At 51.8% G+C, this 16249-nt stretch overlaps 7 protein-coding genes across 7 annotated transcripts; 4 read left to right on the top strand and 3 right to left on the bottom strand.

Moving 5' to 3' along the window:
• Positions 1 to 167: 167 nt before the first annotated feature.
• CC84DRAFT_1166352 (uncharacterized protein) lies at positions 168 to 1624 on the top strand. Its single transcript, XM_018178941.1, has one exon. The coding sequence runs from the start codon at positions 244 to 246 to the stop codon at positions 1417 to 1419; it is 1176 nt and encodes a 391-aa protein (XP_018032864.1). The 5' UTR covers positions 168 to 243; the 3' UTR covers positions 1420 to 1624.
• A 2034-nt stretch (positions 1625 to 3658) lies between these two features.
• CC84DRAFT_1188698 (MFS general substrate transporter) lies at positions 3659 to 5758 on the top strand (the record flags this gene model as incomplete). Its single annotated transcript, XM_018180999.1, has 8 exons — positions 3659 to 3743; positions 3791 to 3938; positions 4099 to 4374; positions 4427 to 4543; positions 4595 to 4652; positions 4805 to 5071; positions 5122 to 5483; positions 5536 to 5758. 8 exons carry the CDS (start codon positions 3659 to 3661, stop codon positions 5756 to 5758), a joined length of 1536 nt encoding a protein of 511 aa, XP_018032863.1.
• Positions 5759 to 6072: 314 nt separating this feature from the next.
• On the top strand, positions 6073 to 6582 carry CC84DRAFT_1178140 (uncharacterized protein; the record flags this gene model as incomplete). The annotated part of the gene is made up of 1 exon (XM_018180320.1): positions 6073 to 6582. The coding sequence occupies one exon, from the start codon at positions 6073 to 6075 to the stop codon at positions 6580 to 6582; it is 510 nt and encodes a 169-aa protein (XP_018032862.1).
• A 1558-nt stretch (positions 6583 to 8140) lies between these two features.
• Positions 8141 to 10396, bottom strand: CC84DRAFT_1166350 (uncharacterized protein). Its single transcript, XM_018178940.1, has one exon. The coding sequence runs from the start codon at positions 10212 to 10214 to the stop codon at positions 8379 to 8381; it is 1836 nt and encodes a 611-aa protein (XP_018032861.1). The 5' UTR covers positions 10215 to 10396; the 3' UTR covers positions 8141 to 8378.
• On the top strand, positions 10314 to 11169 carry CC84DRAFT_896423 (uncharacterized protein). The gene is made up of 2 exons (XM_018187823.1): positions 10314 to 10879; positions 10929 to 11169. Exons 1-2 carry the CDS (start codon positions 10413 to 10415, stop codon positions 11023 to 11025), a joined length of 564 nt encoding a protein of 187 aa, XP_018032860.1. The 5' UTR covers positions 10314 to 10412; the 3' UTR covers positions 11026 to 11169.
• Positions 11170 to 11473: 304 nt separating this feature from the next.
• On the bottom strand, positions 11474 to 13086 carry CC84DRAFT_1124185 (glucose N-acetyltransferase 1). The gene is made up of 3 exons (XM_018175676.1): positions 12739 to 13086; positions 12568 to 12689; positions 11474 to 12495 (listed from the first exon to the last, which is right to left on the bottom strand). Exons 1-3 carry the CDS (start codon positions 13032 to 13034, stop codon positions 11708 to 11710), a joined length of 1206 nt encoding a protein of 401 aa, XP_018032859.1. The 5' UTR covers positions 13035 to 13086; the 3' UTR covers positions 11474 to 11707.
• A 274-nt stretch (positions 13087 to 13360) lies between these two features.
• CC84DRAFT_1150342 (uncharacterized protein) lies at positions 13361 to 14229 on the bottom strand. Its single transcript, XM_018176702.1, has 3 exons — positions 14175 to 14229; positions 14007 to 14123; positions 13361 to 13945 (listed from the first exon to the last, which is right to left on the bottom strand). Exons 1-3 carry the CDS (start codon positions 14176 to 14178, stop codon positions 13566 to 13568), a joined length of 501 nt encoding a protein of 166 aa, XP_018032858.1. The 5' UTR covers positions 14179 to 14229; the 3' UTR covers positions 13361 to 13565.
• Between the last annotated feature and the right edge of the window lie 2020 nt (positions 14230 to 16249).

The raw sequence follows: 16249 nt of genomic DNA, 5'->3' as shown, positions 1-16249 counted from the left end.
TCGACGTTGATATTCTCGTTATGTTCGAGAAAAACCGTCAGCTTTCCAAAGTGGTTTAAGGTGGGAGATGACTAACCTCATTCGGTTTGGCAGGATGCGACACCAACTCAGACCACTATCTTTCGATGACAACGCCCGACGCCGACCTGCTTAAATGATCCTCCACTCCCTGATACTGGAGTCCTTCGAAACTGATCCCAACAACAACAGCCTAGGATTCTGACGCAGAAGACACAACGCAATATGTCGACGAGGAGAGAATCGTTGGGAGACGAAAAGTCGGTCAGCTGTAGTGAAGACGTCCCATTACGCGGGCGCATTGAGCACTTCACTTGGACTTGGTTCACCTTGACGATGTCGACTGGCGGAATTGCGAATCTGCTCAACGCACAACCAAATACCTTCGCTGGCCTTACAACTATCGGCAAAATCATCTTCATCGTTTTCATCGTGATGCTGGTGTTCAACTTCATGATGATAGCGACGCGATTTATCCAGAGCCCTGGAGCCCTGACAGCCTCTCTTACACACCCGACCGAAAGCCTGTTCTTCCCGTGTATGTGGCTATCACTGGCTGTTCTTCTCATGAACACACAGGCATTTGGCGTACCTTCATCCGGCCCGTGGCTCGTAACGGCATTGAAAGTGCTCTTCTGGATTTACCTCGCATGTACCTTGCTCGTGGCCATAGGGCATTATCACGTTCTGTTCACGGCAGGCAAGCATGTTTCGATCCACTCGATGACCCCGTCCTGGGTACTTCCCGTTTTTCCAGTGATGCTCTCAGGAAGCATTGCTAGCAGCATCGCCTCCTCCCAGCCATATGAGGACAGATTGCCGATTATCGTCGCGGGGGTCTCCTGCCAGGGCCTCGGATTTTTCGTCTCGCTTATAATGATGGCACTGTATCTCGGCCGGCTGATGGTCGATGGTCTGCCTGCCCCGAAACTACGACCAGGCATGTTCATGGCAGTGGGACCACCATCCTTTACATCTTTGGCCCTGATCGGCATGTCCACCAGCATCCCGCAAGGTTACGGCTACTTTGCAGAACACCCAATGGCCATGGACGTATTGCAACCTCTGGCTCTGGTCTTCGCCATCTTCTTGTGGTCGTTCGCCTTCTTCTTTTATGGTATTGCATTGGTCGCTTGTGTTCAGGGGTACAAAGACTTATATTGGAGCCTGGTGTGCTGGACTTTTGTGTTTCCCAATACTGGGTTTGCGATCGCGACCATAAAAATAGGGGATCAGCTCAACAGCGAGGGAATCAAATGGGTCGGAAGTATCATGACGATCCTATTGGTAGCCGTCTGGCTACTCAACCTGGGAATGCAGGCCCGGGCAATCTACAAAAGGACTATGCTTTGGCCTGGAAAAGACGAGGATCGCGACGAGTTGAGGGACAAAAAGGCTTGAGAAAATAGCGAATCTAGTCTTCTGAACAGATCTCAAAGCCCAAAAAATACATCAGTATTAGCACAAGGGTGTTGAATGGACCTGCAAATGAAGAAACATATCGGTACACCGCGGGACAGAGCTAGATCGAGTTCAATATTTACCGCCTGCGGTGTGCCACGGTGTTGACCACAGCATCTGAATGGCACTGTTGATCTCTAATCGACATGAACATCTGACATGACTATACCAGACAGCTGGCGATTGCTCAGTGAGAGCGAAGCCTTTACCATCGTTAGCCCATCGTCTCACGGACACAAGCCTCCCATACGTCTGCAAATACCGCATAAGATGACACCCCTAGCGATGGGTCTCTACTCTACGTGCGTTCGCTTCACATGATCTAGATTCGAGGGTCGCATCGGCCCTTCCGTTTCCTGCAGCAATGATGCTCTACGACATTCCAGCTGGACCTGATCCGAGGAAGGCAGAATTGACCAGGGGCGAGCTCATGGATAGGGCCGAGTTTGTGAGTAGCTGTCCGCATCAAGTTGTGTTATTTTCTGTCTTCTTGGAAAACACAAAACGCTTTCTTCTTTTGCGAATTCCGCTCTCCAGACCCTGTGGTCACCATCTGTGTACTGCATTGAAGAAGCACTGAACTCTGACCTGGCTTCAACGGAATGTGCCTTTGGTTTTAGAAGCCACGCAATAGCAAAGTATGCGTAAGCGGTCGGAGATGATGTGGAATTTGACGCGCCGACACGTGCACTGTGTGACCAGATGCCGCAGACACCATACTGCCCAGGTAAAGAAGTAGCAACACAGCTTTCCTCTACAGCTTTCACGCATATAATCGAGATGCAAGCGTACTCAGACATGAAAGAAGTAACAATCGTGACGACACAGCATGCCCCAGGTCGCTGAGCATGCGGACTGGAAGAGTCGGCCCAGAGGTGGAGCCATGGAATCGCGGCAACATAATACGGAATGACGGCGAGATGTTTGTTTGCAGGTGAGACAAGGCGCGGGTCAATGCCCAGATGCCCAGCCGTGCGCGTCTCCTCCACGGGGCATAGCGCGCTTGCGGGGTGGCTGCCCCACAAACCATCTCGACTCGTAGTCCAGCACTACTTTCACAGCGTGCTCTCAATTATACGATACCTTTACTTATGTGCGCATCCTCCTGCTTCATTGCGCGGTGTGGTGGTATCGTGACTGATCCTCTTGGCTGTGCGCAGTGGAGCACGTGGGCTACTCAACAAAAAGCGGTGCGGTGGATCGGAGACAAGAGCGACATTTCCCAGCGAGTCAATTCCGGCAGACTTTGACGCGCGAGTCCACAGGCTCAACCCTCCAGCAACAGTGACTCCAACTCTCTGGCCAGTACTGCGCACCTCGAGGAAGAAGGCGCTCTGACGTCTACCTGGACACGGCTTTTGTCCCTTTGTGTTCCCGTGTTACGGTGCCGTGCTATATCGCGTATAGGCACGTTGGCGCCGGCGACCTGGTTGCACAGCAGCATGCACACAACCGGCGCCGCTGGCAGTATATTAACCGCAGCCTGGGCCTCTGATCTGATTGCAGTCATCTGGATAAAGGTCAGATAACGCCCTCCATCTAGCCGACGCAGCCTTCACAGTCACTTTGCTTTCTTTTCCAAAAGCGAGCGATGTCTGCTCATCGTGTGTTCCAGGCATGCCGGCTCTTTGGTCAGTTTTCTACATAGAACATCAGTGCCATGGACAAGTGCCGCACAATGGTAGAACAACCCGCGGCGACTTCCCCGTTCCGCTCTGCCAAGCACATGGCGCCCACGCAAACCTCTAGGTGCTCCGCTCCACCCTTGTAGCCAAGTCCAGACCCCGCATCAAACATGCATCCAGAGGACACCGTTGGACCGGTGCACATGGCCTTCGCTCGCTATGTGGATTCGGTAAAAATTGATACGCCGCATTGCAGTCCCAAGAGGGCAAGGCCCGCCGGACGGCGAATCGCGGTGCGTTTAAAGTTGCCTCAAGTCCGAGGCAAGACCCTTTTTGTCCCTGTGGCTGGCTTCTGTACAACTGCCGACTTTGACAACCAGAGCTCTTGTACGCCATCCGAAGCACACCTGGGCAGAGACACGGACGCACCGTCTGTGTATATGTGGAGAACTTTCCCCGGATCTTCTCCCCACACTCACTCTTCGAGCGCACAGAGAATTTTCACCGAAGTCTCTGCCATCGATTAGGATAGCAGTCTTCGTTGTGCACCCAGGATGGCGACTGTAGAACCAGTGTACGGTTTCAACAAGACCAGTGGGAACGCTGAAAAGGACAACGCTGGAGCTGAAAAGATTCTCTGTACGAACATCACCCATCCATCAATACGCATGCTCATTGCAGTACAGATAATGAGCAAACCACGTCCAGTCTCGGCAGCGATTCCGGCGACGGTTTCACCTGGACTGAAGAGGAGGAGAAGGCTGTTCGTTGGAAGCTAGACAAGGTCATCGTACCATTGACGACCTTTTTGTACATGCTCTGTTTCCTGGATCGGTAAGTCCAAGGCTCGATCCGGACTTCGGTTGCTGCATTCTCGCTACTCTAAGCCCGCACGGTTGCGTGCTGTTTTCGGAGCTCAACCTTCTAATGTTACGCGGCACACCAATACCGTTGATTTGTTTGGTGAAGTATTCAACGTGCTAACTGAAGGCAGTGCAAACGTCGGGAATGCGCGCATTCAGGGTATGGGAGATGATCTCAAATTGGTTGGTGTCCGATTCAATTGGGTCACCTCCATTTTCTATATCATCTACATCTTTGTAGAAGTGCCCAGCAACATCCTATTGAAGATCGTCGGACCAAAGTACTACCTGCCGCTACTGGTGTGTGGCTTCGGCCTCGTTTCCCTGTGCTCCGCTTTCGTCCACAGCTTCGAAGGGCTGCTAGTTGCTCGCGCTTTCCTCGGAGTATTCGAAGGAGGTGTAATGCCGTAAGTTGGTCCCAGACTTCTCAGTGCTTGGTCCCAACTGAACACTAATTAGTGGTATTGCCTTCTTCATTACGTGCTTCTACAAACGAGAAGAACTATTGCTACGTGTTGGTATCTATGTCTCGGCGGCTTCCATGGCTGGTGCTTTCGGTGGTCTCCTCGCTACCGGGTAAGATACCATTCAGCTCCGATAACTCATCACATACTGATCAGGTCTTAGTCTTGCGCGAATCCCGCCGTGGGGTGCTTCGGGGATGATCATCCACGATTGGCGAAATGTACGAACCCCAGGGAACAAGTTGGTTATTTTCTGCTGCGGTTACCGTCTGAACATATCAGATTTTAGTAACAAGCTGAAGCTTAACCACTTCTTTCCGCCTAGGAACCTTGGTTTTTGATCAATTTGCTAACCTTGTACTCTAAACTTTAGATCTTTTTCTTCGAGGGTCTGGTCACGGTTCTTGTCGGCCTGGGCTCGCCATATTTCATGCCAAAAAGCCCTCAAGAATGCTGGTTTTTGAACGAGCGCGAGCGCCGAATCGCATCACAAAGACTGATCATGAAGAACGCTGGCGATGAGAATGAGAAGGTTTCGCCCCACCACGTTACTAGGGCGTTCTTGAACATCAACAACTACATCTGTGCCTTCGGATTCTTCTTCATCAATATCACGGTTCAGGGTATCTCGCTATTCCTGGTAGGCCACCATGAATATGTTATGAATTGAAGCCGCGCTAACAAATCCAGCCCACGATTTTGAGAGACCTTGGCTGGACTAGAACACAGGCTCAACTATACTCGGTTCCTCCCTATGTATGCGCTTGTGTTGTTGCGATCGCGGTCGCGTTCTTTTCGGACAGGGTGAACCGCCGCGGAATTTTCCTCGCAGCGTTCACACTTCTTGGCATAACTGGATTCGCGATCTTACGATGGTCGACTAACGCTAACATTCGCTACATGGGCGTATTCTTCATTACGCTTGGGGCGTTCCCGGGTGGCCCGGGATTTTTGTCGTGGGCGATGAACAACGCATCTGGTCCGGCCGTTCGGGCTGTATCTGGTGCTTATGTGGTTACTTTGGGAACTGCTGGAGGTGTTCTCGCTACATGGTAAGCTGAAACAACTGATCAACAAACGGCAACGGCTCATAACTTCTTTCAGGGCGTACGTCGCAAGCGACGGGCCGGAATACCACACCGGACATACCATCAATCTCGCTGGTCAAATTGCTGTCTTGGTCCTGTCCCTCGCCGGTATCGCTTACTGCAAGTGGGAGAACAGGCAACGTGACTTGGGCAAGCGCGATCATCGTCTAAATGGCCTTAGCGAGGCTCAGATCAAGGATCTTGGGTACCGACACCCAGCTTTCCGCTACATCACTTGATGGAAAAGATGGATAGGGCAGTTTATGTAGAAGGCCAATTTCTCAACATACGATGATGATGAAAAGCCACACACTACACCGTAGAATCATTCAACATATGTTTCACTTCAATGCTTACATCAAGCACCAAGACATCATTGCTCTTCCCACACTGTCTCATTCATCAATCGCCAGGGTGATTACCAGGTCCGTGAATGAGATCTGACGGGCACTAAAACATATATACGAACTGCGCATCATATGTGCATACAAGCGTTTTTCTATCGAACTCCACTATGTCACCACCCTCACAGCAGTAAACAAGTGTATCAAAGATGTTCACACTGCACAGCTACATACTTCCGTGCGGGCATATGAAGTACTCGCATATTTGCCCCTGTCAGGACAATTTCGCACTTCCGACCATCGAAGATCTGGAAGTTGAGTGGAATGCGACTTGCATTTCTTGCACTGACCCAGCGATACAAGCCGAGATAGGGAGGCTTGATAAGACATCACCACGGTGTTCGATACTGCAGCCGCCCCAACAAGGTAGTCCCCGGTCTATGCCAGAGGTCTTGAGTTGCCCCAATGAGGACAAATATGTGGAGCAACATAAAATTGGCTTCGGTCTGCATGAGCAAGGACCTACACAGAATCAAGCGGGGGAACACACAGAGACGGACATGGGGTCGTTGAGGAGACAAGGCTTTGACGACGAGTGGATGGAGTGGGTAGTCGAGTGCAAGGAGGCGGGGATGGATCTAGAGCTCCTCCTGATGCGGGGCCAAGATGACGAAGCAACCGGATCAGAAGAAGAGGATTGTCAATCGCACCGTTGTTGAGGGAGATGAATGTGGTACTGGTGATAGTGGTCAAAAGGATGTAGTACGTGATCATGTTGAGTGATATCTCGTTGTGTTTTGTGTAGCAAGCATCAAGGAATGCAGAGAGCGAACACGCTACGAATAAGGTCTACCTCTGTTAAGCATGGAGCACATGGTGCACACCCACATAGGCAGAACGACTTTTTCTGACCTTACAGCAAGCCACCCAGAACTCTGTACCCGTTGGAACTCGATTGGTGCTCAATTTGTTCGCTACCTACCCAAAAATATTACCTCCCTCCCACGCACATCGCGCTCTTCGCCCATTCCATCCCCACCTTCTTTCCTTTCATCGATTCTGCAACATGATTTACCACCACATGCTCCACGGATTACTAGTTCGATCCATAACTAGTTGACTCATTGATGCTCGGCTGTGTTCTTGTCGACGATACATGTTTCGAGTGGTACCGGCATTGCTGTCGACGCAATCCCAGTCGTACTGGAAGGCCACGAGGATGAACGGTCGGATGAGGTGGGTATGCTAGACATTTTGATTTTGCTTGTGGTATACAGGGGCCATATGTATGTATTCCCTACTTCCGTTGTCGAGAATCAGTAGTACTTACCTGGATTGCAAGAATCGTAGAGAGTGTTCTCCTGGTTTAGAAGCCATGAAGCACTCACTGAGAAGCTAGACAGCCATGGTTCGATTCATTGGCCAATCACACGAACAAAGAAGTGGCTGATATGTTATGAAACACAAATCCAGAAAAGTAAACTATTTGTACGAGTGATCTCATGAACCCTTGCATAGTCGCCTATCTACAAGTGCGTGTCGTCCAAACCTTTTCAGTACTCTCATCACACGAAGAATTATGTCACAGCATCGAAACTACACAATAGAACATAAACTGCTGGTAGTATGCAAGGAGCGTTTTCTCTGCGTGATCCCCAGAGCGTAGCACAGCACAGTGTATAAGTATTGCGTACCACTGGTACCGTTTGTAATACCTTGCATTGAATTTCAACTTCTTCAGTATTACGCGCAGTCCTGGCCTCTTAAGGCAGATAACGATACGTGACCAAGCCCGTAACCAGTTGTCTGAACACCATACACAGTGCTTACTTCGAATGTGGCCACTTCGGACTTTCAGGAACTGCCACGCTTGGTGACGGTAACACACTTGGTGACATTGTTTTTAACGCGCGGAACGACACGGTGCAGATCAAGAGCCCTAGAAATACTGAATACAACATCACAGCAATGAAAGAGGAATGCAGATATAGCAGGGGACGGGGTAACGCCGAGACTGGCTGTGGGAGCGTCGGATCAAGCGAAGGATCGAACATCGGGTCGAGTAATATGCAAGTTACCGCACGAGTGATGAGATTAAGGGGGACACGAAGCCCATAGCTGTGGGTGATAAGACTGGAACTGGCTCAATAGCGGGGAACATGGTTCGTACAGATAATTGAACCTGGGAAATGAGGTTGAGTCGGTCCGACCAACAATGCGCCACAGCAGCAGTCTTGGATGGGGGAGCAAATTATGATCATATAATGGATATTATATGGTGGATATCATTCGATATAATAATTCGAAGTGAAACGACAGGTTCGCAGTGTTGTCCTGCGTATAGACGGGTATAAAAAGTTGTGTACAAGAAACGGATCGGATCATTCACCCCCGCCACTCTTCATCCAGACCCACATTAAGTAGACAGTCATACTTGTGTCGCAAGATGTACACAAGAAAAAGAATTCCAGAACGCCCTGTAAATGCTATACTCTGAGAGATCCCCTCATATAGGTTAAGCAGCCTGCGTCCAGAGCACAGTCTGGTTCAGGTTCAAGTCGCACTCGTGCGGATGCTGAAGGCAGAACTTGGGCATCAATGGCGCAGCCTGGACGCCGCTGGCAACAAGGTACTCGCGGAAGTTCAAGATACGCTGCGTAAGCTCCGTAGTACGTTTGTTGCCATCCTTGTCGCGGTTGCCGGACCACACGAGTTCAGCTAGCGCAGCAGCGCGCGGCCACATCTTGGGACTAATGACTACGTCGTCAACTTGCTCTGACCAAAGCGGGGCGATGGAGCCAACAACAAGCTTCTTTTGCTCATCAGACAGGCCTTCCGTGAAGTCGTAGTCATAGATTCGCTGCCATGTTTTATAGGGAGCGCACCAGGAGCCACCATTCCCACCATAGTTGAAGTTGGGAGAGCCGTCCGTTGCGTCGGGGTTCACTTGAACGTCGTAGCGCTGGTCGTTGCCGACCCAGCCGCCATAGCCACAGTCGAGGTACATGAAGTCGGATGAAGAGACAATGACGCGGTGGCCCAAAGCTGTGGCATTGTTGATGTTGGTAATGCCGTTGTTCCACGCCTGGATGATAACGTCCTTGGGCACTTCTCCGGTGGCAGCAGCGTCGGCAGAAAGGAGGACATCGTCCCACATGATGAAGGTCTTGTTCGCTTGCTTCTTAAAGTTAGGGAGGGCCCTGTCCACCCAGACCTGGAAAAGGTCGCCCATGGTGTGGTTCTGCGCAAAGAAGTCACGAGCGAGACTGCTGAAGTTGTAGCAGTTCATGTGCAGCTCGTCACCGCCAATATGGAACCAATTGTCGGGAAAGAGCTCAGCAAGCTCTTTGTAGACCTTGCCGGTAACCTCATAAGTCTTGTTATTGAGAATGTCGAGCTGACCAGGATTAGGCTCGACGGCGGTGTGCGTCGGCCAATTGTCGTTACTCCACCAGGAGTTGATGCAAGCCAACATGCCCTCGTCCACCTGCTTCCAGCCTGAGCTGGCGTGGCCAGGCATGTCGATTTCTGGCACAATGCGAACACCACGGGCCGCTGCGTACTCGATGATGCTCTTGAGGCAGTCCTTGGTGTAGACCTCGTTGGCCGAGTAGGCGTCTTCGATCATATCGGGGTAGATATCAAGCTCCACGGGCCAGGATTGGGCATCAACCATGTGCCAGTGAAGCACATTGAGCTTTGAAAGAGACATGCCGTCGATTTGCTCAAGGATCTTTTTCTTGGACAGATAGTTGCGACCAGAGTCGATCATGATTCCGCGGACAGGGTAAAGAGGGGCATCTTTGATGGAAACGGGAGCCTCGACGATGAGCTGGCCGCTGCCATCGTTGATGACGATCTGCTGAAGTGTAGTGAAGGCATGGAGGGCACCGTACACGGTCTCAGCGGTGATATCGATGGAGTTGGAACCCTTGACAATCTCCAGCGTGTAAGACTCATCTACGCCGTGCTGAAGAGGAGCACTTGTATCCTTGACCTGGCAGTTGACTGACAAGAGCGTTCCCGTCGAGTTGGTGCCTGTGTTGTATTGTCGTTTCCTGATCTTCCTCTTGGCAGCAGCGGAAGCGGTCGGGAACGGCTCAAAGCTGCGAACTGGTGCTTCTGTCGCCTGGGGTATCCATTTCAGGTCTGTGATAGCCTTGACCGCACGGTCGAACCCATCTTGAACGATCTGCGAGTCCACACCGCCAAGTGTTAGTGACCCGACCGCAAAAGGGCTTTCAGAACCCCATGTGATTTCCGTGGGCTTCGGCAGCGGGTTAGCAGCAACAGCCTCCGCGCTTCCGGCGAGGAGGGCCGTGGCCAGCGAGGCCAGGATGAAGTCGCGCATCGCGTTGTATTAGCCTAGTTGAATGCGTAGTAAACAAAGAAATGCGGTGCTAAGGAGCGTTGTAGATTAAGTAGTCGATGGAAGTGGGCAGAGGAACCTGGGGAAAGGAGAGAGATATATAAGGATAGACGTTAGGGCATCCGAACTGGGCAGTGAAGTGCACAATGCAGCTATGATTGGTGGTGACGGGGGTGTTCCATGAACAGGGCGGCGACATTGGCCACGGACCCCCGACTAGGGACTCAGCATCCAAGGTGCCCGCAAGCCAGGAACAACGCGCGTGCTCCCACTGCAACCGTCCGTGCCACTCAGCACGCCGCCGCTGCGCTGGCCAAAACCGTGGCGTTGAAGATGCAACACCCCGCTCTTCACACAGCTCGTATCGCGAAAACGCGGATGCCACAGTCACGCCGACGGCCGGCGCGTGGACATCTCGCAACCACCAGCTCTACGCTGCTATCGAAGTCCATGTTGACCTCCTCGATTCGGCTTCGTCCCGCCCGGCGGCAGATCACCCCGTCTGATACCCTGGCGTTAGTGCGAGACTTTGGCACTAAGACAAACGGCTGTCACCTTGGAGCCCATGTTTTGTGCAACCTCGCATCTCGCAAAGGCGCCGCTGGGCCCACACCCAAGCAGCAGCTGCAGGGAGCCATGATGGCGAAGTGAGGACTGCGGCTGCGCCTGGTCATCGCACTTTGTGACTGTTGACAGAATTGCCTTTGAGACTTCGAGGAATGGTGCCGTGTGGGGATTCCGGTCTTGGGGACGTTACGGTCCTCTCTCCGCCGACGGAGTGGAAGCTAGCTAGCTGTGACGTTCGTGCAGCAACTTGCATTCTGCTGACGCTCTGCAATGCTCCCTTCCGTGGTGTTATTTGCTCCCAGTGCTACATAACGCACGGGATCACCCTGGCTACATGCAGGCGCAGAGTGAGATGGGATAGAGATCGCTGGTGCAGGAACTGCAGCGCCCCGCCTACACCCCTGCGGTTCTAATCTTACCACCATCCACGCCTCAATGCGCCCTTTAAGAACAGCTCCATGCACGCTGATCACCCTTACCCATCCTCTTGGAAGGTAGACCGGAAATGGAAACGAACATGGGGCGACCCACACGTTCCAGGGAGGTGCCGACAAGTCTCTGATTTCCCCGACCCGAAGGATCAAAGGAGCAAATGAGTAAAGGAAAACTTGCGTACGGGAATGCCCTTTGGAGACATGGACACCTTGAAGATGACGGGCCGATATGTTTCAGGTATACATGCTGGCTGATGATGTGCCGACGGATATTCCCCGATCAGCAGCGCCAGAGGCACAGGTATGGGGCGGAGCCGGCGTCGGACAAGTACAGATATTATCTACACGGTACAATCCCGCATAAGCGCGCACATGGTCACAGACAAGCATTCGTGATCACTAGAGTAGGAGAACAATACGAGAACATCGACATTGCAGACGCGCAGTGCGAGAGTGCAACAGACCTCCAATGTCCTATGCGTCGTGTGCAACGCCCTGCTCAGTGCTGGAGTCGCTGCGAGCATCCGCCTCGCCTTTTGCGTGAGGTGCTTGGTGCGTTGTGCCATCGGTAGCATTTGAGCGCGCCGCGCCCCGGATGCTGTGCCAGTCGGGCGCAGGCACGCTGAGCAGACGACAGATGTCCTTCCTCCTCTGCCTGAAATCCTCGTACAGATGCTTCCAGATGACCCTTTCCAAACACGTCCCTTCATGGCTGCCCCCACAGTCAGGCTGCACCTCGGCCAGCCCTTCGGATGGCCACATGATCCAGGGCTTGGGCAGCGGCCAGTCGCTGAAGTGTACGAGTTTTGCCTCCTTGAAGACCTTCTCGGGATCCCACGCCTCGAATGTATTTCCCAAATACGCCGAATGATTGCTTCGCCGGAACTCTCCCGTCAGCAGGGCGTACGGCCGATGCGGCAAAACCATTGCGCTGTGCTCGAAGCGATCGTTGACTAGCTCCATGTCAAACTTGTGCGCGTTGACAAGCGCAGGATTGCCGCCTCCATATATGACCTGCTTGAACCGCTGGAACTCGTCCAAGTCCGGCTTTATGACCATGAGAAGGGATGTGAGCGGCTGTGGGAGCGTCTCGTACCAGTACGCGCGAGGCATGGCAATCGGTGTGGGTGGAAGCGCAAAGAGCTCATCGAGCGAGGACAGCAATGTGATGTCTGAGTCGAGCGCAATGACGCGCTCATAGGACGCGAGGGAAAATGCCATAAACTTCGTGACCGATTTGTCCCAGGTACCCGTCCACTCGTCTGTAAGGCGCAACTGTCATTTCTCTGTCTGGAAAGCGTGATGCAAGGGAGGCGGGTGTCCGTGTGACGTACCTGTAGTCCGACCCTCAACGCTCAGTAACGTCGTCGGGTGCAGCTTTACTTTGTATTCGTCCCGTGCCATAACCAGCAGCTGGCTGTCCCGATCTTTCGAATCGGATATCACAAGGTCCCAGCTGGCTTGCATCAGATCTTGCTCTGCACCACGAATACCACAATACGTACTGTTTGGGGTAGAACAACACACGATCTGCTTTGCTACCATATCTAGCCAGCGCGTCCAGCAGTAGCAGCGCATGGCACAAGGTTGCGCTATCCGTCGCGTACAGGCTGTATGCGTGCTTCGATCCCTTTGTCTTGGTTGTACTGCTATCGTCGTACGAAGGTCGGCGTGGGTACAGTATCCAACATGCCAGGAGGAAGATGCCAATGTATATCCAAGAGCGGCGTCGCCATCGGAATGCCCGTGGCTCCACCTCCCTCACAAACTGCGGGAGCTCATCCGAGCGCCGTCGACGCATTCTATATCTGTAGGGAAAACACTAGCCCGCATGGCGGATGCATACTGAGACGTGAAGTCGGCGGAGCGCTCGGAGATGCACTGCGTTGCTCTGGCCAAAGCTTACACGTGACTTCGGCACATTAGAAAGCCGACGCCTCAGTGCTCGTCAGTATGATGTTTCTTTCACAAAGTCGGCGAACAGGTCTCTTGTGTATCAGCTCCAGCATTGAGGATATTAGCCGGCACATGAGAACTTGTACGTCACTTGGTTTCAGGAGAGGTGTTGTACATGAAGGGGTATCACGGCTTGCATTGCCATTGCCTCTACCAATATATATGGTGGTACGCGGTATCGTTGCTCCAAAAGCTGCATCTAAGGTACATGTAATCCAGTGTTCACTTTTGCATTCGACACCGGGACCGCCTGAGCTGTGCAGCAACGCCCTCTTGAGATATTACTCCCATTCAGAGCGGTTCATCCTCATTCAAGCTACGTAGAGCCCTTGAGCCTTGGTCATTCCATCATTACTCCGTGCCATGTTGCGCAAATTTACTCGTCGTCAGGGATCTCGATCTCGCCAGACTCGATGTCATCAGAGACGTCCTTGGGGCTGCGACCATCGACCTGGCAGCCGGTGCTGAAAGCAGTGCCGAGAATCTCCTTGACGGTACCCTTCAGATCCTTGGCCATGGACTTGAAGCGCATGGTCTTAGCGATGGCAATGATCTCATCGAGAGGGATGCTCTTGGTGTGCTTGATGTTCTTCTCCTTCTTCCTGTCACGCGGGGGCTCCTTGAGGGCCTTGATGACGAGCGACGAGGCGGAGGGAACGACGGAGACCTGGGCTTGACGGTTCTGGATGGTCAACTTGACCGTGACGCGGAGACCCTTCCAATCGCCAGTGGCCTTGGCGATATCTTCACCGACCTCTGCGCGATGTTAGCCCTGTTCGCTGTCGCGCAGTCTTCCGCAGGTATCGCCGGCACGTACTCTTGGGCGAAAGACCGAGGGGACCGATCTTAGGGGCGAGCGCGGAGGAGGCACCGACTTCACCACCAGTGGCGCGCAGGTGGATGACCTTGACCTCGGAGGGATCGAATTTGGGAGCTGCATATGTTTAGCCTGGCTGTGGCAGCCGATCAGAGGGACGATACTCACGCATGGCTAGTGCGGGAGGTAGTCTGTCTCGACTGATCCGGTTTCTTGAAGGGAGGGTGAGGTTGAGGAAAAAAGTTCGAGGCACAGGGCGAGATGTGATTTTGGAGGGGCTGCGTGGGTGGGTCATCTAAGCGAACCGCCTTCCCCGTTCGGGTCAAGCCTCGGTCGTCGGTCTTTCTACGGTGTCATTCTACTCCTCTCCAGCGGTGAAATGCAGGAAGTGACTACGCTTGCATCAAGGCGTATGTGTAGAGCAGGCCGACCAAAGCCTTGTGTTCGAGCTGTCGATCCACCTGTACGACTTCGTGAATGGCAGCAATTCGATATAGGTATTCAAATGAAGGCCCATTGCACCCTACGTCTAGAATCTGGTGTCAATGGCTGTGCCCCCAAGGTTGCACCTTTTCAAAGGCTATCTACTCAAAGGTAAGATGCCTGAATAGCGCTCGATGAACCCAACTCTTGCAAAAGCGAACGCGGTAAATATATCGCGCCGACACAGTCATTCGGCTGTGCCACCTTCATCCTAGCATTGCGAGTCTGTCGTCTACTGCATGTGGAGACGTAGCCTCATATATCTCACAAATTCCTGTCAGAGCTTTTGACCCCTCGAAGGCATCTTATCGCGACCGGGTCGAACGAGTCATCTTTTCGTACAGGCACCTGGGCCTACAAAAGATGTTTTACCATTCAAAGCAGAGAAACGCATGTGCAGGTAGCCACGGAGCCATCAGATACTAGAAAAGGAGTTTTACTTCCAGCTTACCGCTCAAGTACGCCAGAAAAAGGTACATCCCTGTAAAGTCTTCGATGTTATTGCTATTACTAATTATGCGCTAGTCACTATGGCTCCCGATCTTTTTTCAAGTCTGCATCAATTACAGACTTCATCAATTCGGGTGATGCGAGTATTAGTCAGGAAGTTACATCGGACTCCGCCATTTCCACGTTCCATTTGGTGGCGAGCCTTTGAAAGGACTTGACGGTTATCTTGCAATTCTCGACATGATGCGCGGTGCCTTCCCCGACATCCACTGAATGTTGCAAGAAACTGTGTGCGAAGGCGAGAACACATTCACACGATTCAAAACTCACGGCACGCACCGTGGTCCTTTTCTGAACTTTCCCGCCTCTGAAATAGCAATTAAGAGAAGACTAGTAGTTTATATATAGATAAGTAGCTTTAATACTATAACGAACTTCGTGATCTACTCGTTACACTTGGGTAGTGTTTCGTTATAAGTAGCCTACGAACCTGTAACGGGGGTCGCTTGGCTTTGGGCTAAGCTAACCTCGAATGGGGTTCTGGTGGGAAATGAGGGCTTCAGGAAGCGGTATAGTCGCGTTAAGTTGATGCGTCAATCAACTACGGTGAGGTTGTGTTGCCAAAACGTCACGAGTAATCTTTCCTGTAAGGAAACTGGATGCAATAACTGTATCGTGGATTGACGATGATGGATTACCGTGGGAATCCGTCATCTCTATATACTGCTATCGGACCTGGCTCTGTAGGCTCTGCCTCGCAGAGCCCGCAGAGCCGTCACGTGACCTTGTCACGTGCCCTGATGCTTACGTGTCCATGTTGTGGTAAGCATCGTCGCCATAAGCGATGTTGCCCGGGTCGGAACCCCAGTCACCGTCATCGCTATCATCGTAATTACCCTGCAGGTCATTCTGTTGCGGCGTAGCCGTAATAGAACCTATTAGATCCTAAGATCTTAATAGATAACTAGTATATAGTTAAGGATATTCTCTAAGTATATACTAGGATTAATAGTAAAAGAATAGCTTAATAGTATTAAATAAATAATACTTAACTTCCCTAAAGCTAATATACGGCGTGGGTTATATATAGCCAACTTACTTTGTAAGGTCTAGCTATAGGCAATAGTATTTGCTTTACGCTAGAATTAATAGTAAAAGGATAACTTGATGGTATTAAGTAAATAATACTTAACTTCCCTAAAGCCGATGTACGGCGTGGGGTATACGCAGCCAATTTACTTAGTATACTAGGACTCTATTAGGCCTTAGCGCCATATGCCATAATACTATAACGAACTTCGCGATCTGCT

This window comes from Paraphaeosphaeria sporulosa (assembly GCF_001642045.1).
Source record: "Paraphaeosphaeria sporulosa strain AP3s5-JAC2a unplaced genomic scaffold CC84scaffold_8, whole genome shotgun sequence".
Taxonomy (NCBI): domain Eukaryota; kingdom Fungi; phylum Ascomycota; class Dothideomycetes; order Pleosporales; family Didymosphaeriaceae; genus Paraphaeosphaeria; species Paraphaeosphaeria sporulosa.
This window is presented reverse-complemented; position numbering and strand designations above follow the sequence as displayed.